Source organism: Maylandia zebra, linkage group LG1 (assembly GCF_041146795.1).
Source record: "Maylandia zebra isolate NMK-2024a linkage group LG1, Mzebra_GT3a, whole genome shotgun sequence".
Lineage (NCBI taxonomy): Eukaryota > Metazoa > Chordata > Actinopteri > Cichliformes > Cichlidae > Maylandia > Maylandia zebra.
In genome coordinates, this window is record NC_135167.1 from 16740508 (window position 1) to 16763916 (window position 23409).

The 23409-nt window shown below is 37.9% G+C and overlaps 1 protein-coding gene and 1 long non-coding RNA gene across 10 annotated transcripts in view; both read left to right on the forward strand.

Moving 5' to 3' along the window:
• kiaa1549lb (KIAA1549-like b) overlaps positions 1-4569 on the forward strand; it is a 58815-nt gene extending 54246 nt beyond the window's left edge. For 3 of the 4 annotated variants that reach the window (XM_024802151.2, XM_076882509.1, XM_076882515.1), the window contains 5 exons: positions 1104-1472; positions 1558-1649; positions 1967-2115; positions 2312-2463; positions 3709-4569. In XM_024802151.2, coding sequence (XP_024657919.2) covers positions 1104-1472; positions 1558-1649; positions 1967-2115; positions 2312-2463; positions 3709-3972 — 1026 coding nt within the window. In that variant the 3' untranslated portion in view covers positions 3973-4569. The other variant, XM_076882522.1, reaches the window with a different exon arrangement.
• An 11016-nt stretch (positions 4570-15585) lies between these two features.
• LOC106676192 (uncharacterized) lies at positions 15586-19864 on the forward strand. Of its 6 annotated transcripts, none has more exons than XR_013097114.1 (5): positions 15586-15948; positions 16649-16714; positions 17065-17220; positions 17673-17765; positions 18055-19864. It is a non-coding gene; the product is annotated as an uncharacterized LOC106676192 (long non-coding RNA). The 6 variants fall into 6 exon arrangements; XR_013097130.1 differs by having other exon boundaries at positions 16649-16693; XR_013097124.1 differs by lacking the exon at positions 15586-15948 and adding an exon at positions 15966-16105.
• The last annotated feature ends 3545 nt before the right edge of the window (positions 19865-23409 follow it).

The following is a 23409-nucleotide window of genomic DNA, read 5'->3' on the forward strand; positions in this document are numbered from 1 at the left end:
TAGCTGGTATCGCAAGCAAAACAGTGTGTTGAAGTCTTTGTTACCAACCTTTCGGCTCTGTTAGAAACATGGCACAATGGCCAGTACAAATTACAAGATCCTTTCTCAGAACTCCTGGCCCTGTACATTACAGAGGGCCTCGTGTAGCTGCAGGCTCCATCATTGCAGATATATTTCTCTGATGTTCTGTGTTGCAAGAGGGGCTGATTTATGAGGTGCACCACACTAGGTCTCCCATGACTAGTCTGTAGTCGCACAGGAAGTAGGACAGCCTCAACTCATATTAATTTATCACTAAGTATGAGGACTGATTTCATGTGGCTAAAGAGAAAGTAAGAAAAGATGGAGGAGATTAAGTCTGGGAGTGGAATACATAGAGTTGAGAGGACAGTGGTTATGTATAAAGTATCAGTGGCCCTTCTCCTAAGCTTACTGTAACCAAACTCATAACAACATTGGATTAAACTATTACAGCAAATTAATCTAGTACACTCAAGTGTATGTTAAACAGCCTCTTCTAGCTCAGTCAGCACTTTGTTTGCAACCAAGTGACAGAGTTACAAAATACATTACAGGACTTGTATCTGTTAGCATCCGGACAATTCAGTGTGGAAAGGCTACGTTTAAAAGTATCACAAAAATTTGAAAGTCAAAGCATGCTTTCCACAAACCATCAGCATAAAGCTACCGTGAAACTGATGCTTTTATTCTCTGAGGGCTAAAGTCATCACTGGTGACAACCCTAACCCTAGCCTAAGCTCTAATCATAACCCTGTATTTTGAGAAAAAAAATAGGCTTTGATGTGTCTCAGTTGGAATGATCATTTCTTTGTGACTTGATTGCTAAAATCTTAACTGTCAACCTGAGATTAGGGTTTGGGTCACCACAGATAATTTCTTAGGCCTCAGAGGGTTAAACTTGTGCCAAAATTGCATATCTCATCAGTCTTGTTTGTATGTTGCTTGTTTTGTTGTTGTTGTTGTTATTTAAGAAAATGAAACAGATAAATATAGGCTTTTCTACCAAATGTACAAGTTGTCAGACTTTGCAAAAGTATGTTTAGTCTCAGTTCACAATAGTTTCCCTACGGTAATATTTTCAGACTGAGCCAGAGTTGATTGAGGAAACAAATGTTGATCGTATCATGGGACCGCGGGGATACATGTATGGACGGGGCTTGAAAGGCCACTCAGAGACATCCACTCTCAGCTCGCAACCGTCAATTGATGAAGTGCGACAGCAGATGCACCTGCTGCTAGAGGAGGCTTTCAGTCTGGCTTCAGGGGGGCAGTCCACATCTGGAAGGCACTCCCACCACCACCAACCAAACCACTACAACCCTGCGCCGCCTCCCCTCCCTTATGCAGATGTGGTGACCAGTGCACCGGGTACAATGAGCTCTGGACAGGGAGGCCTCCAGTGGGTGCCATCTTATGGTACAGATATGTATCAGTGTAGCCTGCCTGAACCAGTAAGTTGGCTGAGAATCACTTGTGCTCTCTAATACCTGTAATAAAGAAACGTTAACCCTAAATGGCTTTCACAATCTGTTTAAGGCCTTTCGCTTCACCCAGCTTCCTGAGGCCATGGGTTCTCCTCCCCCTTTACCACCTCGCACTGGGCCCCCTCCTGGGACTTCTCTAAGACGGTAATGCTGAAGATATACACGAGCACAGCTGCAGACAGACCGTCATACTGCTGCCTGTATTTCCCAAAACCCATAAGATATTCAACATTTATTCATATTTAAATGCATATTCAGGGACTAGATAGTCACTGGGTGATGTACTGTGGCCAGCGCGATTTTAGGGCTTGTGTAAATTTTAATATTGGAGCAGTGCATTGAGAGATGGGAAGAATGTTAATAAGGTGCCCACTTTTTCACTCAGCATGTGTCTGCCATCTAGTGGTGTAGTATTGCAGCATGTCTTTGTTTATTGCCTCTCCAATCTCTGTCCAACTTAGTTCCACTTCTGACTTGGGGCCTAAGGGAAGGAGCTTAGAGACATCTGTCGCTGAAATGCAGAGTCAACATGACAACAACCCATATGGGCCAACCACTAGAGCAGCACTTCCATCTATCACTGCAGAGCAGCCTGTGTCCAACTACTCAGGTAAGCATAACAAGGAGATGACTTTGCATTTTAAAAGCAACCCACAGTGTGTTCCAGTGTGCTTAAATGCCAACATTACTTTGTCAAGAATGGAAAAATATTTGGACAAATTAAAATGCTTGAGGTGAAAAGCTGAAATCTATGAACCCACAAATGAAATGAGTCAGTGCCACTCTCTCTTCTCTATTTTTCACAGGAAACCCAATCACGGCTGTCTATGCCATCCCAGCCACGAGGCCCGGTTACTCAGAATACTTTGTGTCCACACCGCCCACCTCCTACCACAGTCCCTCTTGGATGTCTTATCCACCTGAACCCGAGGATGTGCCGCCACAGTGGGCAGATTCTGTAAGGAAGCTCATTTTGCCCGAAGCACCCGAGACTGCAGAATAATTAATGTACAGCGGTAGAATGTCGTTACCAGATGTCGGAATTAAACAGGACAGTCCGGCTTAAGCTGTTGTCCCATAGCTCCAAGAGATCCTTGGACTAATAATTAGATCTTTAAAATAAACTCCTCCAAATGAATTTCTTGAAGGATTAAGAATAAATCAAGACTCTGAACAGGTTAGAGAATGGCTACAAACATAACATACATGTAAGGTTGTTTTTTTTGTTTTCTCTTATTTTCATACAGTTTCCTGAAACACACTATTAATATGATAAAATATATTAGATAATATTAAAATGCTTCTCCATAAGTTCAATTCAAGCCCAAAGAGCCATAAAGCGTGGTACTGAACTGACATGAATTAATAATAAAAAGTCGCGTAGTTGGGATACCCCTCCCCATTAAACATTTTTTTTGTCCTTTGTCTCATTATGGAACTGACATTGATCCAAAACACATTTTCTGCCCAGTCTTTAACTTTGAAGATGACTGGAACTCACTTAACTTAGTAGCTGTTAAGCACAGTCCTAAATGTTCTTTGTTTTTCATTACAATTGGAAAGGCTCCATTTGTCTTGTTAGATGTGTTATTGCAACCCGTGTGGCCTATGTGTCCCTCCCTGCCTGCACTCTCCCTGTTTGTATGAAATGTTTTTTGTCTTTTTTTTTTTTCTTGTCTCTTTGCCTGTTTCAACCAAATGCATTCATGCAGTGTCTTTTTGCAGAACCAGTGTCATTTAGAAACCATTTGCTGAACTGAATTTATGGCTGGCGTTGAGTGGACACAACAAAACACTGGGGTAGTTGAGCACATTTCTTAAATGAACACCTTTTTAAAAAATTTACTGTTTGCTTTTTTTCCCTTTTTTTTTTTTTTTAGTTTTGTGGTGTGTAATGCTGACACTTAAAATTTGTGTCTTCATGCAAGAGTAGATTTTTGTTCGAAGCAATGTTTGAATCAAGTTGCATCTTAGTTTAATATTTTTGTAGAGCTCCACACTCATTACTTTCCTTGTTACGTTGGTCCATTTTTTGTATATTTTGCGTTATCACCCATTCTTTTAAATTAGTGGTTCAAGAGAAACTGTTCACTCAGCAAGATGGAAAACTAACGAATATTCTGTCTTCTAACAAAGTCATCTTTAGTGGGCAGTAGTAATGATGTTTCTGTATTTCTGATGTCCTGTTCATCTTGTTTTTCAGGTGCCCCTGCCTGGGTACGTAGAGGCTTTTCCTCATCCTCGCTACCCACAGGGGAGCCCCACCAGGCTGCCTCTGCAGTATAACCAGACACTGGAGCAGCCACCACCTGCCCCAAGCACATCATCCCAGCAAAGTCTACCCCAGGTGCTGAAGGACATGGACAGTATGCCCCTGAGCAGCCTCTCCACCTCTGCACTTGTGCAAGCGATCCGACAGGAGGTGGCAAAGCTAGCGAAGAAGCAGAATGACATGTTTGAGTTCTAGGTTTGATTCTGCTCCCATGTGTGCAGGACATGCACACAGTGGTGGCATTCCTATGGACAGATTTTTGATGTTTGTACTCTATAACAGACTGATGTTCTTTATCCACTGATGATCCACTTATTGATTTCTTTTCATACACCATTGATGTTTTTTTTAGCTCCTGACTTTAGGGAAATGAACAAAAGATTATTGCCATCCTCTGTTGATGATGTCCAAAGTAAGTACACACATCTCTCTGTAGATATGTCAATAGGAGACGCTAAATATGGAAAATGTCTTTTTTTCCCATGATCTCAATTTTTTTGGTAATCAGAGTTAATTGAGAAGAGACAACCCCGTAGCGTTATTGTCTGTACTGAGAGGACCAAATTCTTCCTGTCAGATGGGTAAGTATAAACCACAGTGTATATGAGCATGTACAGTATAAGGACATTGTGTATCTAATCTCCTTTTATAGAACGTTAGCTTGAACAAGATGGGCTCGATCAATATCTGCTAATATCCGAATCCATACAATATCAAACCAGTGCATCGCTTTTTAATGTTTGTTTGCAGATCACATAATAACACCAATAACAACAAATGCTTGTTATCTTTGGTGGACTAATATTGTTTTTCTTTATTTAGTTTAAACTAGTTTCTTTAAATTAAGAAATGGTTTAAATACAGTGAATGGGTATTTGTGTTTTCAGTTTAACCCAAGTTAACATGACGATGCATCCATGATGATGTGACTGATGAACTGTATATCTCCGTGTATGCAAAGTGAGAGAATCATTCATGACTGCAGTATTTGTTGGGTGTTCAAAAAGTAAATTCACTTGGTTAGCATTAAGAGACCTTTCCTTTGAACAGTAATAGGTGGTTATTATAGTATATTACTGTTGTCAAATACTTAACCATATGTTTGGCTTTTTTAATGTCGAAAACACAAACACTTTGGCTTTTGCAAACCCAAATGAACAACTTTGAAGTCAAATTTATATGCTCAGCTGGATTTTTATACTTTATCATTTGCCGATGATTCAGCACACCTACTCTACAATTTCAAATCCTTAAACAAAATCCAGTCTCTTAACTTCTAGTAGTATCGGCATCGTTTCTTGTGAAGTTCAACTATAAAGATAGTGAGTATATGCTTGTTTACTGCCCCTAAAGCATCTCGATGGTCTCAATGAGCACATTTAATGAATAAAATGCCACGTTTGTTTAAAGTACTGACACATAATGAGGTTCTGCATCACCGCTCCCATTCAGAGGTTTAAGCGCACAAGCCATCGTGTCATGGTTCAGAAACAGTGTTCAAGATGAACATATCACTGTGGATCATCATTGTGCCCTGGAGTCATGCTATAGAAGACAATTACCTTCATTTTTTTGGGAAGTTTTCATATGTAATGAAACTAAGCCAGGTCATACATAACAATATAAAACATGTCTGCCAACCTTGAAAGTTAAAATGTGAGTATTAATGATAGTGATCCAGGCCCAGTAAATACAGGATATATAGTATATAAATTTACAGGTTAAATAAAAGACCAAGCCTTGAATAGTATAAAGGACACTTATTACAATTATTTTAGCAAGGACAAGAAGAAAGGCGGTCACGATTATTCTCTAGAAAAATGAAAAGAAATCCTGCTGACTTTTCTAATGGGATGGGTTTAATTTAGCCATCTTTATGAACTTTGTCAGCCTCATGTTAGGACACCATATTAGGCCCCAAAACAATTTTTTAAAACTCCCATTGAAGGAATTCTTTCCTCATATTTCACTGTGGCATGAAAGGCTCTAGCAGGTTAGTTTGAACTCTTCATGCATAATTGCTTGCACGGGAACTGAAAGTGGGACTGACTGAAGATGAGTGCATGTAGGCCTACACCAGGGATGCTGCAATATATTTGTATACACACTGAGATGGTATAGATTGCCTACTTTTATTGATATTCACGTGGAATGCTTTGCTGATTATATTCTGATCAATGCTGTTGTGGGTAAACAGTCAGTGGTGACATAAAGAGTGAAGATGCCTTCAAATCATTGTTTCCTTTTATAGAGCAGTATTGCTTTTTCAGCAATCCTGGATGAATTTAGCCTTTTTGCCTCATGATTACTTAAAAAGTCTCCTTCTTTTCCAGTAACTGTTATTTTATACTCATCCCTGTTGATGTGTATGTAGTAATGAAGAAATCTTGTCTGTCCTAAACTCAACACAAACTGTCTGCTTGTTTTTATTAATTTTACTGATTATTCAGACAAGCACTTGTGTCTTAAAAGCTGTAGGTAATACAGTGAAACCATTTTTGTGAGTACCAGAAGTGAAGACCTTTCCACATTCTCATGCTGGATATCTGAGAAAACTTAGTGATATGAAACAAAGGGGTTTTAGGATATTATTTGATTTGAAAAAAGATGAGTATTTATTCTCTAAAATTAAATGCAAAGTGAACTAAATCTATTAAAAAAAAAATCAGTGTTTTTTTTTCTTCCAGGCTGGTTTCTTATTTCTCTTCATCTGTTTGACCTTGTTAGATTCAATGATCCTCTCATATTACTCTGACAGAGAGATGAAGAGAATGATTGAGAGGGACAGAAGTTTTAGCCCAGATGATTAAAATGGAATAAAAGGTTTTATTTGGAGAGCAAATCAGTCCCTCCATCGTTTTTTACTTATTGTGTAACCATGTGTGTAGTTGTTATCTTGGTATCCTAATTTACTACATGTTCCGTAAGACATGCTAACATGGAGACACAGACGTGGTTGATGGTAATTCAGAAAAACAACAGATGGTTATAAATGTGTAAAGTAACTTGTTTTCATAGACTGCATGGTTGTGAGCCAACAGCTTTTGCTGTGTGCAGCCACCAGAGGCAGCACTACACAACTGATTACAAAATTGAAGCTTTCTTTCATTTTAAAAGTTTTTGGGCTCAAATAGCATGACAGCCACATCCATGATTGCCATATTGCCAGGAAATATATCTCTCCTGTAAGTAAGTTGCTTATTTTTGAATACCGTAGAAGAAATAAGCTCCGTAAGCTAACACAGCTGATTTAAATGGCTAAATTACCTCATCAGCATGTCTTGAAGTTCTCCAGAGGCCTGGTAATGAACTAATCGTTTGATTCAAGTGTGTTGACCCAGGGTGAGATCTAAAACCTGCAGGACACCGGCCCTTGAGGCCTGGAGTTGGAAACCCCTGTTGTATGGCAGCATGACTTTAGTAGAGATACATAGTATATGAGCAGGGTTCTGGGGCACACTTGGCATATTACTATAGGTGAATTCACCTGCAACAATTGAAAGCTTCAACAGGCCTTAACTTGCATAAACTCAAGCAAATATTTAAAAAGTAATGTGTCTTATAATATAGAAAGCTGTCTCTTGTCAAAGACTTCTTTGACCTGACTCGGTTCTGTAACACATCAGCAAACTGTGGAGCAAGCATATTCTTGTTTGTGTTACCTGCCAGTTCAGGTCCATGAATAAAAGTGTCATTTCTGACACTACTGCAGAAGTTTGCAGCAAGCTCAACACCCATCAGAGTAGCTAGAGATTATATGAGCTAAGACCCAAAGTGCCATTCTGATGCCACTGAAAGTGCTACAGCTGTGACAGGTACCAGTGCAGCAAAAACTATTCTGTCATGTTGACAGGTGAGCATACTCAAATTTACTCTACTCACATATAGTGTTTGACTTTGCACACATACCATTTTTGACAGTTGAGCTGCAGTGAATCATATCACTGGCAGGGCGGATTGAATGTAGCTTTATTTTCCTTCAGTACTAATAACAGTCATAATCATACTGTACGCAAACGCGCGTTCCAACTTCTTATCTGGTGCGCGTCTTTTATTTTGACCCCGAATGCGCTCCTGCGGACCACTTGTGTGCAGCCCTGCCTATAACCATCCCTTTCTTGTTGAAAAAAATGAGGTAAAATTACCTAGAGACTCAGGTGTATGTCTTTGTTGGCTATATTTACAGCAGCTGTAGGGAATGGAGTTAAAGTCATTTTGCTTTTCTAAAATCAGAAATATTAACAAGCACTTCTGGCAATGTAGCCTAATATACATTCTACCACAGAGATGCTTTCAGGTGCGGGTCCCAAAACAGAACAGAAGAATCTGAGATGAAATATTTAAAAAACAATTACAGACTTTTACAGAAATTTCTCTGAACTTTAACATAAATTTAACATAACTAAAGAGCTAGCATATTCTTGTTTCAAGGTCAAATGACTTGTGTTAATTCACTATAATACAGTGCTTCTGTTCATATGACCTTATTGACAAAAATACTTATGTATGTCATATTTTATTATCGTCATGTTTTGTGTACCAGCATGAGCGCCAGGCACTGTTGCCTTTTGTATGTGTGTGTGTGTGTGTGTGTGTGTGTGTGTGTGTGTGCGTGTGTGTGTGTGTGTGTGTACAAAAATAATGCATTAAATCTGTAGTTCAGTATTTTACCACTAGGGCTCTCCCTAGTGCCATGCAAACAAACGCCCTCTCTCTGGAAATGGTAAATAGGCTTCCAAGTCAGAACACATCTAAATCGCCTTTACTTGCATAAAGAGAGAGCTGCACTGGTAATATGCACAAAATGTTACATGAGATGGACACAGTATCAGGAAAATTATACAAAACTGGATTATACGATACAATTAAGTAGAATGAACCAAAAGTAAACGAAATTTTATCATGTATCAAGTTGCATTTAAATCTTTTTTTAGTAATGCAATCTGCTCAAGAATAGATGCACAGACGGGAATATACAAGACTGAGATGTTTCTTGCCTGTTGTTGCCATAAACATCAGAGTCTCCTTCACTCAAAAATCAAAGTGACGTCTTTTTGTTCACCTTTGTTGTGCAGATTGAAGTATGTTCAGGATCAAATAGCAGAAGGTTGTTTCAGATGAATCTGCTGAGAGTGGGAATTTTGTTTGTGACTTGTAAATGCAATCTTGATTTGTGACATAAGAAAAACCAGGGACTAAACCATAATTCAACTTAAACCAGTGTGATGTGAAACCTTGCAGCTGCTGTGGTTTCCAAATGCACAGTTCAATCCTGTTAGCCCCATGAAAGATGTATATGTATTCGTTAGAAGTTAGACCACCATCATCATTCATATGACACATTCTAAAGTCAGCTCTGTGTCATAACATGTCCAGTTTGTGTCCATATATACTGCATATATTAGTTATCAATGCAAATACACATACACATCCAAATACACATTAAGGTTTGAAGAAAAGTGGGGAGACTTAAAACTTTTGGCAGATTTTAATGAGAATACCAAATCTGTACGGTTCAGATGCTTTTGTCCATCACCATGCTTTGATGTTGCTGCACAATTTTTTAGGCCTCATATCCACACCTCTGCTTTTGTGTCCCCTCTCCTGACTAACTCTTATCTATTTCCCCGAATCCTCGTTTAATTCAATGAAATGCACAACGCATGGAAGCAGTCGTTCTTGTATTTGATATTCTTTTTCCCAGGTAGAGTGTAGATATAGTTAGAGCCTAATTTGTCAGTTGTAATTAAATGTGATCGAACTCTGAAGGTCCATTATCTCTAATAAAGGCTGCTTAAAGTAATTATAATGCAGACTTCTGAGAAGACATCAGCACAGAGATTTGATAATGATCAGTACAAGGACCAGTCAAGGGTGGAAAACAAACTTGAAAGTAACTTAACAAATTTCCTGTGATACCACAAGTGACATTTTCTCACATTGATATTCACAACTATGTTTGCACTTTTAACTCGTAAACTGAATTCTGACTGAGGTATTGCTGGGAGCAGAGAGAATTTGTGAAATGAAGTGTAACTGTTTTGGTATTAGTATGCGTCAGGAGGTCCCGATGAGGCAAATGATACATCACTTCGCCCTTAAATTACCTAATGACAACGGATATCCCCAAAGATAACATTTTCTTCTTGTATCCATATCATTTGATATGGATGAAAATGACACATTGTTTTCCACTGACAGAACTCTTCCCCAGTGGTATAATTTTAATATGTGAACTCAGTGGGTGGTGGATTGAAAGTCAGACTCAGAACCAGACAGACTGAGTCTCATTAACTGAGGCGCCTCTGAACTACACGGTGGAATAGAACGTTAAAATTATCTTAGTGCCTGTCGTGCCTCTGCAGCATATGCTTCAGTTTGCATGAATCATGCGCGTACAGTAAATAAAGCAATACAACTTTTTCTGTGTCAGGGCAGTTGAGCTTTAAATAGACAAACCTTTAGGGTTTTCAGTACAGTGGTTGTGTGTGGTGTGATTCAGGCTGCCATTTCATGTAATTCTATTGATTATATCTGCCTACTCCAGTCGGTGCATCATAGCGAATTCCACTCTGCAGAAGTTCAGTCCACCTCCTTAAAAAAATGAGGGGACCACAGCCATGACCTGCTTACTCTAAGTTTAAAACTTTCCAAAGTTTATCACTCATAACTGACTCCATGAAGCTAAAATAACTGGATGTCCCTTTCTGCCTTTGCTTTTCCTTTCATGCACTCTCATATTTAGTGTTTTTGCAGTACGCTACTCTAGGGGCTGTCAAAGATACTTAACAGACAAATCATATGATAATAATGTATTGCAGTTGCTGTTACATTTATATGATTGAGATTTGTGTATTTTATTACTTGTGTGACCATTTGAAAATCAAAATGTTATTAACCTTATTAAATAAATTAAGAAATCTAAATATTTGTCTGGTTAAACTGATCAACTAATGAACTAATTTGCTTGAAATACCTTTAAGTTGACATTTATTTTTCCACCAACTTCTCTATTATCTGCCAGAGATAGTGATTAGGAGAGGACCCAGATGCAGGACACAAAGGAGTAACAAACAAGAGCAATCTGTTTAATCAAGGCTGATGATGAGATTTGCGCATTAACAAAGTCCAAAAGGTAAAAACACAAGATGCACAGTGACATAGGTCAGCTAGAGGAACCTAACAGATAAACTAGATGTGGGAGACACTGGAGGATGTATATACAGAGCACTAATTAGAGAAAGAGACACAAGTGAGGGCAGAAAAACAACCGGGGAAAGCAATCAGGGAGAAGCACAGAATCACAAAGGAGGGAGAAGACAGGAAGTAAAACTAAAATTAAACACAAAAGAAAACAAACCTTCAAGATAAAACAGGCAATAGCTAAAGGACACTAACAAAGACCTGAAGAAAATTACTGAATAAGAAATCAGGGACAAGCGAACACAGCAACATAGACTAATACAGTTACTAATAATATACAGGGTGGGCCATTTATATGGATACACCGTAATAACATGGGAATAATAATAATAATAATAATAATAATAATATTTATAAAGCACACTAAAAAACCAAGGTGCTTGACAAAAATAAAATAGGAAAAGGGAGATGGGAGGGAAAAGAGAAAGGACCTGGCACGTATCAATTATAAAAACCTTGACAATCGTAAGATATAAAAGTAGTACACAAGCATAACGGATAAAAATGTACCAACGCACACCAAGTGTTAACTAGGTGGAAAGGCAAGATTAAACAAATAAGTCTTCAGCCGTGATTTAAACAGTGGCATAGAGTCAGACGCCCGAATAGCAGCAGGAAGGTTGTTCCATAAGACCGGGGCAGCTACAGCAAATGCGCGGTCACCGCGAGACTTCAGCCGAGAACGAGGTTGCTCCAGAAGAATTTGGGTAGCAGATCTAAGTGCTCTGACAGGAGTGTGTAACCTGAGAAGCTCATTGAGGTAGCTCGGCGCCAAATTATTAATGGTTTTGTAGGTGAAAAGTAATATTTTAAATTGAATACGGTATTTAATTGGAAGCCAGTGCAAGCCAGCAAGAACAGGAGTGATGGAAGAAAACTTCCTGCTACCTGTCAAAAGGCGTGCCGCCGCATTCTGGACAGTCTGCAATCTAACGAGAAGGGTGGAGGAAAGGCCAATGTAAAGAGAGTTGCAGTTGTCCAACCTGGAAGTCACGAATGCATGAATGAGTTTTTCCAGGTCAATGTGCGGAATATAGCGCTTAGCCTTAGAAATGAGGCGCAGCTGATTAAAACTAGACCTCACAACAGCAGACACTTGCTTGTCAAATTTAAGCGAGCTATCCAGTAGTATGCCCAAATTACTGGCATAATCAGAAGGAGAGCTAGCAAAAGGCATCAGAGCAGCACACAGTTGGTCACGGGGGATTTTACTATCAAACACCACGATCTCCGTTTTCTTTTCGTTCAGGACAAGTGAATTACTCTTGAACCAACCTTTAACCTCACGCATGCATTCACGAAAATAGTGAAAAGACATAGCAAGATCGTCAGTAATCTCAAAATAAATCTGTATATCATCAGCATAGCAATGAAAGGCAAAATTAGACTTCTCAAAAATTGCTCCAAGAGGGAGCAGATATAGCGAAAAGAGAATAGGGCCTAATACAGATCCTTGAGGCACACCACAGTGTACAGGTACCGAGGAAGATGAGAAGTTGCCCAAATTAACCGAAAAAGACCTGTCAGCAAGATAAGATTTAAACCAGTTGAGGGCAGTGCCTCTTATACCCACAGTATGCTCAAGTCTTAGTAGAAGAATGTTATGATCAACCATATCAATAGCAGAGGAAAGGTCCAAAAAAACCAGGACCACAGAGCGTCCAGAGTCAGTGCTTACAAATAGGTCATTGAGAACTCTAAGCAAGGCCGTTTCAGTGCTGTGCCGTGGCTTAAAGGCAGACTGAAATTTCTCTGCAATGTTGTTCGCGTCTAAGTATGCCTGAAGCTGAGAAAGAACTAGTCGCTCCAGGATCTTGGAATGAAACGGAAGCTTAGAGATTGGTCGATAGTTCAAAAGATCATAACAATCAAGATTCTTTTTTTTTCAGAATAGGCTGGACTACAGCATCCTTAAAGGCCAGTGGGACACATCCAGAGAGTAGAGAAAAATTCATTAAGAATAGAATGCTCGGTCCAATTACATCAAAACAGCCCTTAACAATGCGTGATGGGAGAATATCAAACACAGCATTGGTGTTTTTCAGTTGATCAACCAGCTGCTTCAGAGTCGAAAGCGACACGGGCTCAAATTGATGAAAAGTTGAATTACACTCAGAGGAAAAGACAGGATAAGAGGCAGACGAAGAGGAAAGCTTAAGGGATGAAACCTTATCTAAAAAAAGAATTTGAAAACGCTCACAAAGAGCTTGTGAATACAGTAAAGGCATATCAGGACAGGGATTAACAACAGAATTAAAATTTTTAAATAGCATACGAGGGTTGTGACCATTAGCCAAAATGACTTTGGAAAGAAAAGATGCCTTAGCCATTCTAGCAGCAGTTTGAAACTGTGAGCGGCTGGTCCATAACATATCATAAGAAACCTGAAGTTTATCTTTTTTCCACCTCCTCTCATCACGGCGACAGACACGTCATAAGGCACGTGTAGTATCATTTAGCCAGCAACGAGAGTAGGCTCTAGGGCGCTTCATTTTGATGGGAGCAACAGAATCAAGAATAAAAGAACAAACAGATAACAGGATATTAGCACAACCATCAACCGAACAGAGAGAACAGTCGTCAGGTACAGCCAAATCAGAGATAGATGAAAATAATGATAGCAAAGTATCAGCATAACCATCAGATGAGCGAACTGAGCAGCAGTCAGGAATTATAGGCGCCAAATCTAAAAAAGACACAGCAAACTTTGACACAGCTTCAGAGCTGAGTACGCGTAGCGGACGAGAAAGTGCTCCAGGCTGCAGTCCAGCGGCAGATAAGCCAATATCAAAGGAAATTAGAAAATGATCTGAAATCCCAGCGTCATTTATATCCTTAATACAAATATCCAGGCCATACGTAAAGACCAAGTCCAAAATATGGCCTTTAACGTGGGTTGGTTCATTTACCCATTAAAGGAGGTTAAAAGAGTCCATTAAAGCAAGAAAGTCTTTAGCAAGCAGGTCATTCTTACAACAGATGTGTATGTTAAAATCACTAAGAATAAGAATGGAATCATATTTAAAAAGAACGGAACCCAAGAAGTCGGGAAAGTCCGAAATAAAACACTTGTTATATTTTGGCGGTCGATAGACCAACACACATAAAGTGGTCGTGGAAGCAGTCATCTCCAATAACTGGACTTCAAAACTAGCAAAGTTAGAATGGTTGGTGATATTAAAGTCCTGTTTGTGGCACATTAGTATATGTGAGGGGGCAAACTCATCAAGATGGGTGGTGACCATGGTGGCCATTTAGAAGTCGGCCATCTTGGATACAACTTTTCAATAGAAAGAGGGCCATGTGACACATCAAACTTATTGGTAATGTCACAAGAAAAACAATGGTGTGCTTGGTTTCAACGTAAATTTACTCTTTCATGAGTTATTTACAAGTTTCTCTTTGTTCACAGCCATTGACATGTCGAAGAGGTTAACACGTGAGGAGTGGATCGAAATTGTGTTGATATCTGGTGAACGCAGTAACCGGGTCATTGCAGCAGATTTCAATGCAAGACACCCTACGAGACCACCCATCTCCCATGCTACAGTTAGCAAACTGCTTGCTAAGTTTCGTGAAACTGGTTCAGTGTTGGATTTGCCAAAATGTAGAACTAAGAAACCAGCATTGGACTAAGACTCATTACTAGAATATAGATAAGACAGGAACAAAATACTTAATGTTAGAAAAACTAGTATTAATAGTATATATGAAATAGTAGACTTTCAATACATAAACTAAAACAGCAATTAGAAACTCAAACTAGCAATAAATAACGAATAACGTAGAAAACAAACTCGATAACTTTAAAAAATCACCTCAAACTTACACATCATTGTTTACACATCAGTTTGAGGATATAGCAGCTAATATAGCTTCATTGTGCTTCATGACAACACAGCAATCTCTTGAAATAGGAACAGGAAAAGTCTTGTAAGTGCTCAGTAGTTAGTGCAATGCTTGTCTTTGTGTTCCTCTCTGTAGTTCATGCTTGTATTTATCCAATTCATGGATATTTCGGTGAATGAAATACAATAAGTTAAGTGTTAAACAAGTGAAGACAGTCAGGCTATATTTATTCACTTTGATGTGTTGTGCTCTTAAAGAAATAAGCTCTGTGCTCATATTAAGGGTTTCATTAAATTTTTCTGGCAAGTGGCTCAAGTGACTATAATAACAAGAATGTGTCCTATTAAAGAAAAATGTCAAGTTTTCCACTCACACTTAAGGAAAGAACTCAGACGTAGGTGCTTAGCAGCTAAATATTCACTGCTTTTAAGTTTGTTACTGTTTCACACCAGAAAAAAAGTGTTGCCCCTGTATGTCTTTCCAAGTATTTATGAGGAAAAACCATCAAAAGTCTTTATACTTAATGTTGAACTGGGTTGGAAGCCACTTAGTAGTGAGTAACAGGCTGGTTCCTCCTTCGCAACTTGGCCATTAAAATCCAGCCCTGTCTCGGTTGTAATGGGAAACATCTAAAAGCCTTTGGCTGGGTGGAATATGCAGAGCTTTGGCTGTAGCATGAGCTGAAAACTGGCAAAGCTTACCTCTCTTATTTGGATTAATATCCCCTGCACCTGTCTTCTGGGAAATTAATGGGTGTTACTGTACACTCAAAAAAATGAATGAGGTGGATTGTTCAGTGTATATTAATTATTTATTTTCATTTTACTTAAAATATATGTTTTTGTTAAGTTAACATATGTTTTTCTAATCAAGTCTACGTAATTGTGTCTATTATTCAACGTACATAATACTAATGTGTTACTTGATCGCATAACATTTAAGTTAAGTCAATTAGGATCGATATACCTTGTATATCCACAAGGTGGCAGTAATGCAAAAACAGTTGTAATGAAACCGCGCAGAACAAGAAGGTTTCACGGCTTGTGCCTGCTCATGCGCAAGACTTCAAATTTAACTGAAAAAGGCTGTTTTGGCGCCAAGCTACTGTTTCTTTGAGAGGTAAGACCACTTTTTTTCTTTGACTATGTTGTGTAGTATCTATATGTCCAGCATGGTTATATTTTGCGTTTGTCTTACAAGACATGTTATATCGTTTGCGTGCGCTTGTTTTACATTAGTTTTACTGGGTCCTGGACATGCTTATTTTGTGGACTGTGTAAGAAACATTTTTATTGTTTTTTGTTTTATTAAGGGATTAGCTACAGGGGTTCATGGGGTTATTCTTTCAAGGGGTTATTTTTCCATTTGCTTTCTTGGGATTCCTTTTCTGTAATCCGAGAGTCGGAAATATCGAATAGGATAGCAAGGATAGCATAAAGTGACATTTCAAATCCAAAAAGTCAAGGGCGAAAGCCACTGTGACACCATTATTCTGCTCTATCAGTAATCTGTATTATGTAAAAATGGTCTGTAAATACAGCATGTTTCCTAGCGGAGTTATACATATCAATGTAGTTATAAATTACAGTTTGTGAAAGTACACACTTACTTTTTTAAATAAAATTATTCAAGACATATGAGTGGACAGACAATGGAGGTCGACAGACCTGGTGATAATTGCTTCTATAGAAAGTTAGCACATGGCAGTGTCAATCTCTTGCTTTTCTTCTGAGTAGTATTTTATTTAGTTGTAATTCAAACAATAATTTGCTTCTTGAAATTAAGTAATGAATTTCTTGTTTTACTTTATAAATCTCAGATCCTGCCTTTACCTGCTCCCTCCTATACTGATGTGGTGTATGTGGTATTGCTGAGCTTGTGTGTGGTATGTGAACTGTTATACTTTTAAAAACAAAACTGTTTTATAAGTTAAGTTTTCTTTTGTGACCCATCCCATGCCCCTGTTATTTCTTCTCCACATCTGAACCATGGTAAAGGTTGCAGTTCAAGGGCCTGAGGCATGAAATTCTTTTCAGATCAGCTGTGATCAATATTTTTTGGAACTTGATAAATAACAATAAAAGCTGTAATGGCTCCATTAGCATTTTGTGTAAATGTTTGTGTTAAAATTATAGCTTTAATGAGGTCTTACTACATTAGTTTTAGTTTGTATATGTGTACATATAGTATGTATATTTACAGTACAGTATGTTGTGTTTGTTGACATATTTTCAGGTGGAAGCAGAATATGTGAGGATTACTACTGCTGCACATGTTCCAAGGCTTTTTACACAACTTGACCAATACACTGACCAGCTCATAAAAGTCTTCAAGAAAAAAGGAGGCGTTGCAGGGAAGAAAATTAGACAAACTTTGGCCCCAGCCACACAGGTGCGTTATTCTGTTGGTAGCAAAATATTATGGCTAATAAGATCATTTTCAAATTTAAACAGCTAGTGTATGGTAGCTGCACAGTGCACTTACATTTATATTAAGCAAGACAAAGTTTGGTACTCAAAACGTTGGAAAATTTAAATTACCTAAACATATGTAAAATCTGATCCCTTGATTTAGGTTAAACCAGAAGTGAATGTTTTTATGTTATGTTTTGAATGCAAAAAAGATGATGTATTAGTTTGTCTTTACCTCCATTATGGACATATATAATGTGGTGGAAACCCTGCCCAACAGGTTAACTATTCATGTCCATGTGATGATTAGTTGGTCTTGTGTACATGTCTATCTGTGCAGTGGATATGTCATTCATTTTGCGTATAATGTGAGTTTCTGTCATCCTAAAGTATATCTGTTTTCTCTTCCTGTATCTCTGCCACTCTCTACAGAAGGAAAGTATTGAAAAGGGGAGGGAGTGTGTCCTCAGGGCACTACCTTTTTACCTGAATGAAGACCCAAGCATCCTCTTCAAAGAATAATTGGTTGGTAATTTTAGTTTAGTTTTTTATCTGTATTAAACCAAATTTTGAATAACTAATGTTGTTGCATGTTGTTGTTGTTGTAATTTGCATGGAACCTGTTTAAATGTTTTGGGAAATCTTCTTGTATACCCAAACTATTTATATTTATCGTTGAATCTGTAGTCTGAAATAGTGGCACACTGGGGTGCATGTTCCTAATATTGTGTTTACGTCATTAAAGGGTAGCTTTGGCCCTTTTTCTTTCTTTTTTTAAAACTGGATGCCATTTTTCTATGTTTTTGTGTCTAAGCTACAGCTGTTCAGAGGGAGCTGGAACAAATTACCCTTGCTATCTTTACCATCGAAAGAGCTGATGCCAGCACTCCTCCAGCCGATGTGGGTATAACCATCTAGTGTGCCCTGCATGACCTGGAAGACCTGGCCTCTGCATGTGCACTCTTAATGGGTGGGATATATGCACTGAATCTCAGTTAACCTCAAGACTGAAAGCTTTCTTTGAAGTACTTCAGAAGCTCTTCCTTCATCTGTATGTCAGCATACTCTTGACCAAGGTACAGTTGCTCAAGAATACACTGAATGAATAAGCCAACCTTTAATTTGGATGATGAATGTTCTGTCAGATGGACAGAAGTTTTTCGGAGGCTGAATGGGAATAAAATGGTAATTTGTAAATGACAGATAACGGGAAAATTACATTTAAGAGAAATTTAGAACATTTTGAAAAGTTTGTAAACTACTACAATTTGAGAGATTTTACTGTTGTGGGGGGCTAGTAAGAGACATTCAAAAGTTTTGAGATTTAAAGGATTTAATTGAGAGATGATACTGCACCAGAAATGTTGAAGGGTGGTGTGTATATTAGCGTTCAAGGCATATTGTTATGAGGTGGAAATATGTTCATATTCAGTTTGTGTTACATTGTGTGCATTGTAAAGGTAATTGCAATACATACTAAAAATAAGGGTAAGTTAGGAGGTTGATCTGATATCCTCGTGTTGGTGTTGTTCCCAGATCATCATACTAAATGTTGTTCCAGGATCAACATTGCAAGTGACCAATCAGAATGTTGTGACGTCATACTTTTGCGACTTCGGGAAAAACCGGCGTAAAACAAAAAACTGTACTTAAGCTGCGTGAAACCGCCTCTGTCCGCCGATCAACTGACCCTAACCCTAACCGTAACCCTTTAATAAACAGTAAGCAGAATTGATATTGTCCTTGCAACATTGGAATTTCATAAATGCACGAATGGCTTGGCGCGCAAAAGAATAACGTCACAACAATGTGACAACATTTTCATGATGGTCTGGGAACAACACCAACACGAGGATATCAGATCATCCAAGTTGGGAATGCAGGATGAATGTATATTTTGTGGACTTTTAAAGACGAACAATTGTTTCCATGTTAAAATGTTTACATCTGAAGTTTTTTGCCCAAACACTAGTAAAATAAATGTTGACAGTGGCAAGTGTTAAATGGTTACTGCTGTGCTGTTGCAAAAAAACTGAACGCTGACAAGCTGTTTTATTGTTAGACCATAATGTTGGCATGTTTTGTTAAAGTTTTATTTGGGATGGTGATGTAATTTTCTTTGATTGCTAATATCAGTGGACTATTTATTATTATTATTATTATTATTATTATTATTATTATTATTATTATTGTTGTTGTTGTTGTTGTTGTTACATAAATTTTTTTTAAAATTGTGGCTGTTGAGGTGGACACTTCACTTTGCATTGTTAAAGGAAAGCACTTCATTGGCATTGTGTTACTGGACTGACCCTAAGCAATCATTGCAAATAGCAACTTTGCTATCCATTTTAGACACTAAAAGAAAAAAACACTCACAGACCTTACTAGCATCACATGTGCATAACTCAAGTGTCATCTTATCAATGTGTTATGTGATCTTCAATGCGTTTTTTTTTTCTCTTCTATTTCTGGTAGATACAGACATTTAATTTAAAGTCTTGATGTTGCATCTGTCTACATACTGTTAATTACTAACCCTAATGAGCTGTTGTGTTTTATTTTGGACTGGGTTTACACAAATGCTCACTGAATGTGTTGGCAATAAAAGAAATTTTAAAAAATAAGTTGGATGTACTTAATTCATTTGTGTGGAACCTGTTGACAAAATAGATTTATGTAAAACTAATTAATAAAGCACAAGGTGGCTGAAAATATAATATTTGAATTAATCTAACTTAAATTTAACATTTTACTGCCACAAATAAGAAATGTGTTGAAGTAACTAATCTAAACTATCTAACCTGAAAATATATCATCTTTGTTCATACAACATAACTTGATTTAGTTAGTCTTAAATATGTCTTGTTAATCTTAAGTAGTTTTTTTAAATTAGATGAACTAAAGATTTTTGCTTTAAACTAACATAATTCAATTTCGTGGAACCTGTTGACAAAATAATTTTAATTAAAGTCAACGTTTCATTTTTTTGAGTGTAAGCAGCCTTCTTTCTTCCTCAAATCTTTTCTGCTGATTTCTCACTTTCTTGACCCCTTCTGCCAGTTCTTTTTACCTCTCTCTGTTGTCCTTCCATACTTTCCCTCTGTAGATTAATTGCTCAGTGATACCATATGTTAAAGAGTGCTGAGCTCCCCTACCCAGCTGTTTGAAACCTGAGTAGTCAGCAGAATTTAGCTGCCTGGCCCTCACTTGCCACTTCTTATGCATTTGCTCCTTCCGTTTCCAGTCCTCTTCAATGGACCTCCTTCTGTCTTTTATCCTTCTCACTTGTGTGCTGCTTTCTTTGCAATATTCCCAGCTAGAAATGTCATGATGTGGCCAGTTTTAGTTTTATGATTACTTTTACTGTTGCAACCTAAACATTAAAAAAAATGTTTTCAAGACAAAAAGTTTATTTTTGCAGATTTCTACAGATTATATAGGAACAAAATATCTTTACCATTTCTCTACAGGGGAAGTGAGGCCAGCTAAAGAAGAAAAGCAAAAAGGCGGTTGGTCCAAATGACATAGTTGTTCATGTATGAGGTGTAGATTTTTTGAACAGGTTGTTTAACACAGTTCTGGAGAGTGAGAGGATGCCTGAGGAAAGCAAAGGAAAGATGGCTGGTACTGATTTTCATAAAATGGGTGATGTGCAGAGCTGTAGCAAAAAGGGATAAAGCTGATGAGCCACACCATGAAAATGACAGACTGTTGAAGCTGGGTTAAGAAGAGAAGTGACAATTGGTGAACAGCAGTATAGTTTCATGTTGCGAAAGAGTACTACAGATGTGATATTTACTTTGAGAGTGCTGATGTAGAAGTATAGTGAGTGTCAGGAGTGGCACTGCGTCATTGTGGATGTAGAAAAGACATGCATGTGATAAGGTGTCAGTGAGCAGCCTGGGAGGAGAAAAGAATGAAGACCACAGAGAAGATTTACGATGTAGTAAATGAGGACATGCAGAGGGTTGATGTGACAGAACAGGTTGCTACCATACTGTACCATCTTCTTGTTTTGGCAACCTGTAAAGTGATGAGCCAAAAGAACAAGAGTAATCTAGATATTGCATTCTTGTATTAAAAGTAAATAATTATTATTCTAAAACTTTCACAATTAACTTGTTTGAATGAGTTCAGATCAATTCTGCTGTTTTCCTTTTAAAATCAGTTCCAAATCAGTGCCTAGTTAGCATAATATTTGCCATTTAACAAAAAGGTTTTATCATTTTATTTCTTGAGGAAAAACCAATACAATGCCTCAAAATAGCTGATTAATTGCTTTCCTTTGCCAATCAAAATGACACATTTAAAGGCCTTATTGGCTCTGCAAAGTTGTGATTGGCATTAACTGAATGATTGCAAAATAACCACCAAGTCAACAGATAATGAAAATAATTAATTGCAGTACTTCAACAGAGGCTGTCACGTTTGTTCTTTACTATGTTTATTGTGTATGACCCAACAGTTAATTGCTTTGTGTAGAGTGATGATAAAAGAGGCCTCTCTTTTGAACTGTTATTGTTTGTGCATCCTTGCCGTGGTTTGATTTTTAGAGGCTTATTGGGTTCCCTAACGTGATGGTAATTAGAATATTTACATTTTTTTTACTCTGGAAATTTCAAGTCCTTTACATGCTGCACCTACAGTCAGAAGTCACCAAATCATGTCTGAGAGTTACTACAAATATTTGTGCATTACTTTAACTCATATACATAACAAGGATAAACAAATTTCAGCATAATTCATAAAATAAGATTACCTTCCATGTTAGAAGATGGCCTTGTGTGTGATTTGTGACCGCACACAGGGAAGTGAATGGGAAATGAGTGACTCTCTGCTGAGAGTGTGTGAGCAGTAACATTATCAGCTGATTGCCACAGCCGCTGTGAAGTGCATGCTGACAGGGTGATTAAGTTATTTAAATCGGTTCCATATACTCTATTGCCTAGATAGGACAAACCTTTCAAAAAATGAAAAAGAAGGTCTAGTGTCTTTTTGCATATATGGTCCAAACACAAGGTTACAACTGTGAGCCTTTGCTAGTGTGTGGGTTAAAGTCATGATAAAACAAAAGGTTTTATGTGTGTATGACAACAAAAAAAGGCCAGCCCTTACCAAGTCTTGAAATTATAACAAAAATGGAACCAAAATGCCAAAGCAGCGGGTGGAATTTCTAATTTTATTCAATTTGGGTTTATTTATTGATCGGGGACCATTCTTAATTTCGTTGTTCTCATGACAATGACAATAAAGTTTCTGATTGATTCTGATTATTTAGCACCTAGATCTAGTTGCCTCAAGGCACTTTATATTGTCAGATAAGGACCCTACAATAACACAGAGAAAACAGAAAAAACCCAACAGTCAGAATACCGCCTATGTGCAAACATTTTGGTGACAACTCCCTTTTAACAGGATGAAACCTCTGGTAGAGGTTTCACAGAAGAGGGGCCTGAAAGCCGAAGGCTCTGCTTCCCACTATTGTCATGGTTTTGGGTCATTTTGACACAGCATTTTCAGTTTCTTGTATTTTGGTGTTTTTTATGTATTATGGTTTATTTTCTGATTCTTTAATTGTCCTGTTTTTAACATTATAATCCTAAGTTTCCATGTTGTTCTGGTTAAGAGTTTTGTTCTCAAGTTTTAGATCAGTGTCTAGTCTGTGTCTGTCATGTTTCCTGTTTTACTTTGAAAGTCTCATATGTTAGCGTATCCAGTGTTACTCTCCCCTGTGCTATCATCATGTTTCATTCGAGTCAGCTGTGTCCTCATGTGTCTCCAGTTCTCCTGATCACCTCACATGTGTATTTAAGTGCTCCGTTTCCCTTTGTTCATTGTCATGTCATCTGTGTTACCTGCCACCATGTCATCACAGTCAGAATCTTCACAATCTTTGTAGTTGAGTCTTAGTTTCTCTAGTTTAGTTTAGCCGCTGTCCCTGCTGTCATGCCACCTTGTGTCAGCCATAATAAAGGCTTGCCTTTTGTTTAAAGTTCAGTTTTGTCTAGAGATGGCACGATACCACTTTTTTATGTCTGATACCGATACCGATATCATAAATTTGGATATCTGCCGATACCGATATGAATCCGATATAATGTTTTTTAATCAACAAAACTGTTTTTTAAATATCTTGCTGCATTTTGTATAAGTTCATACTCAAGTTTAA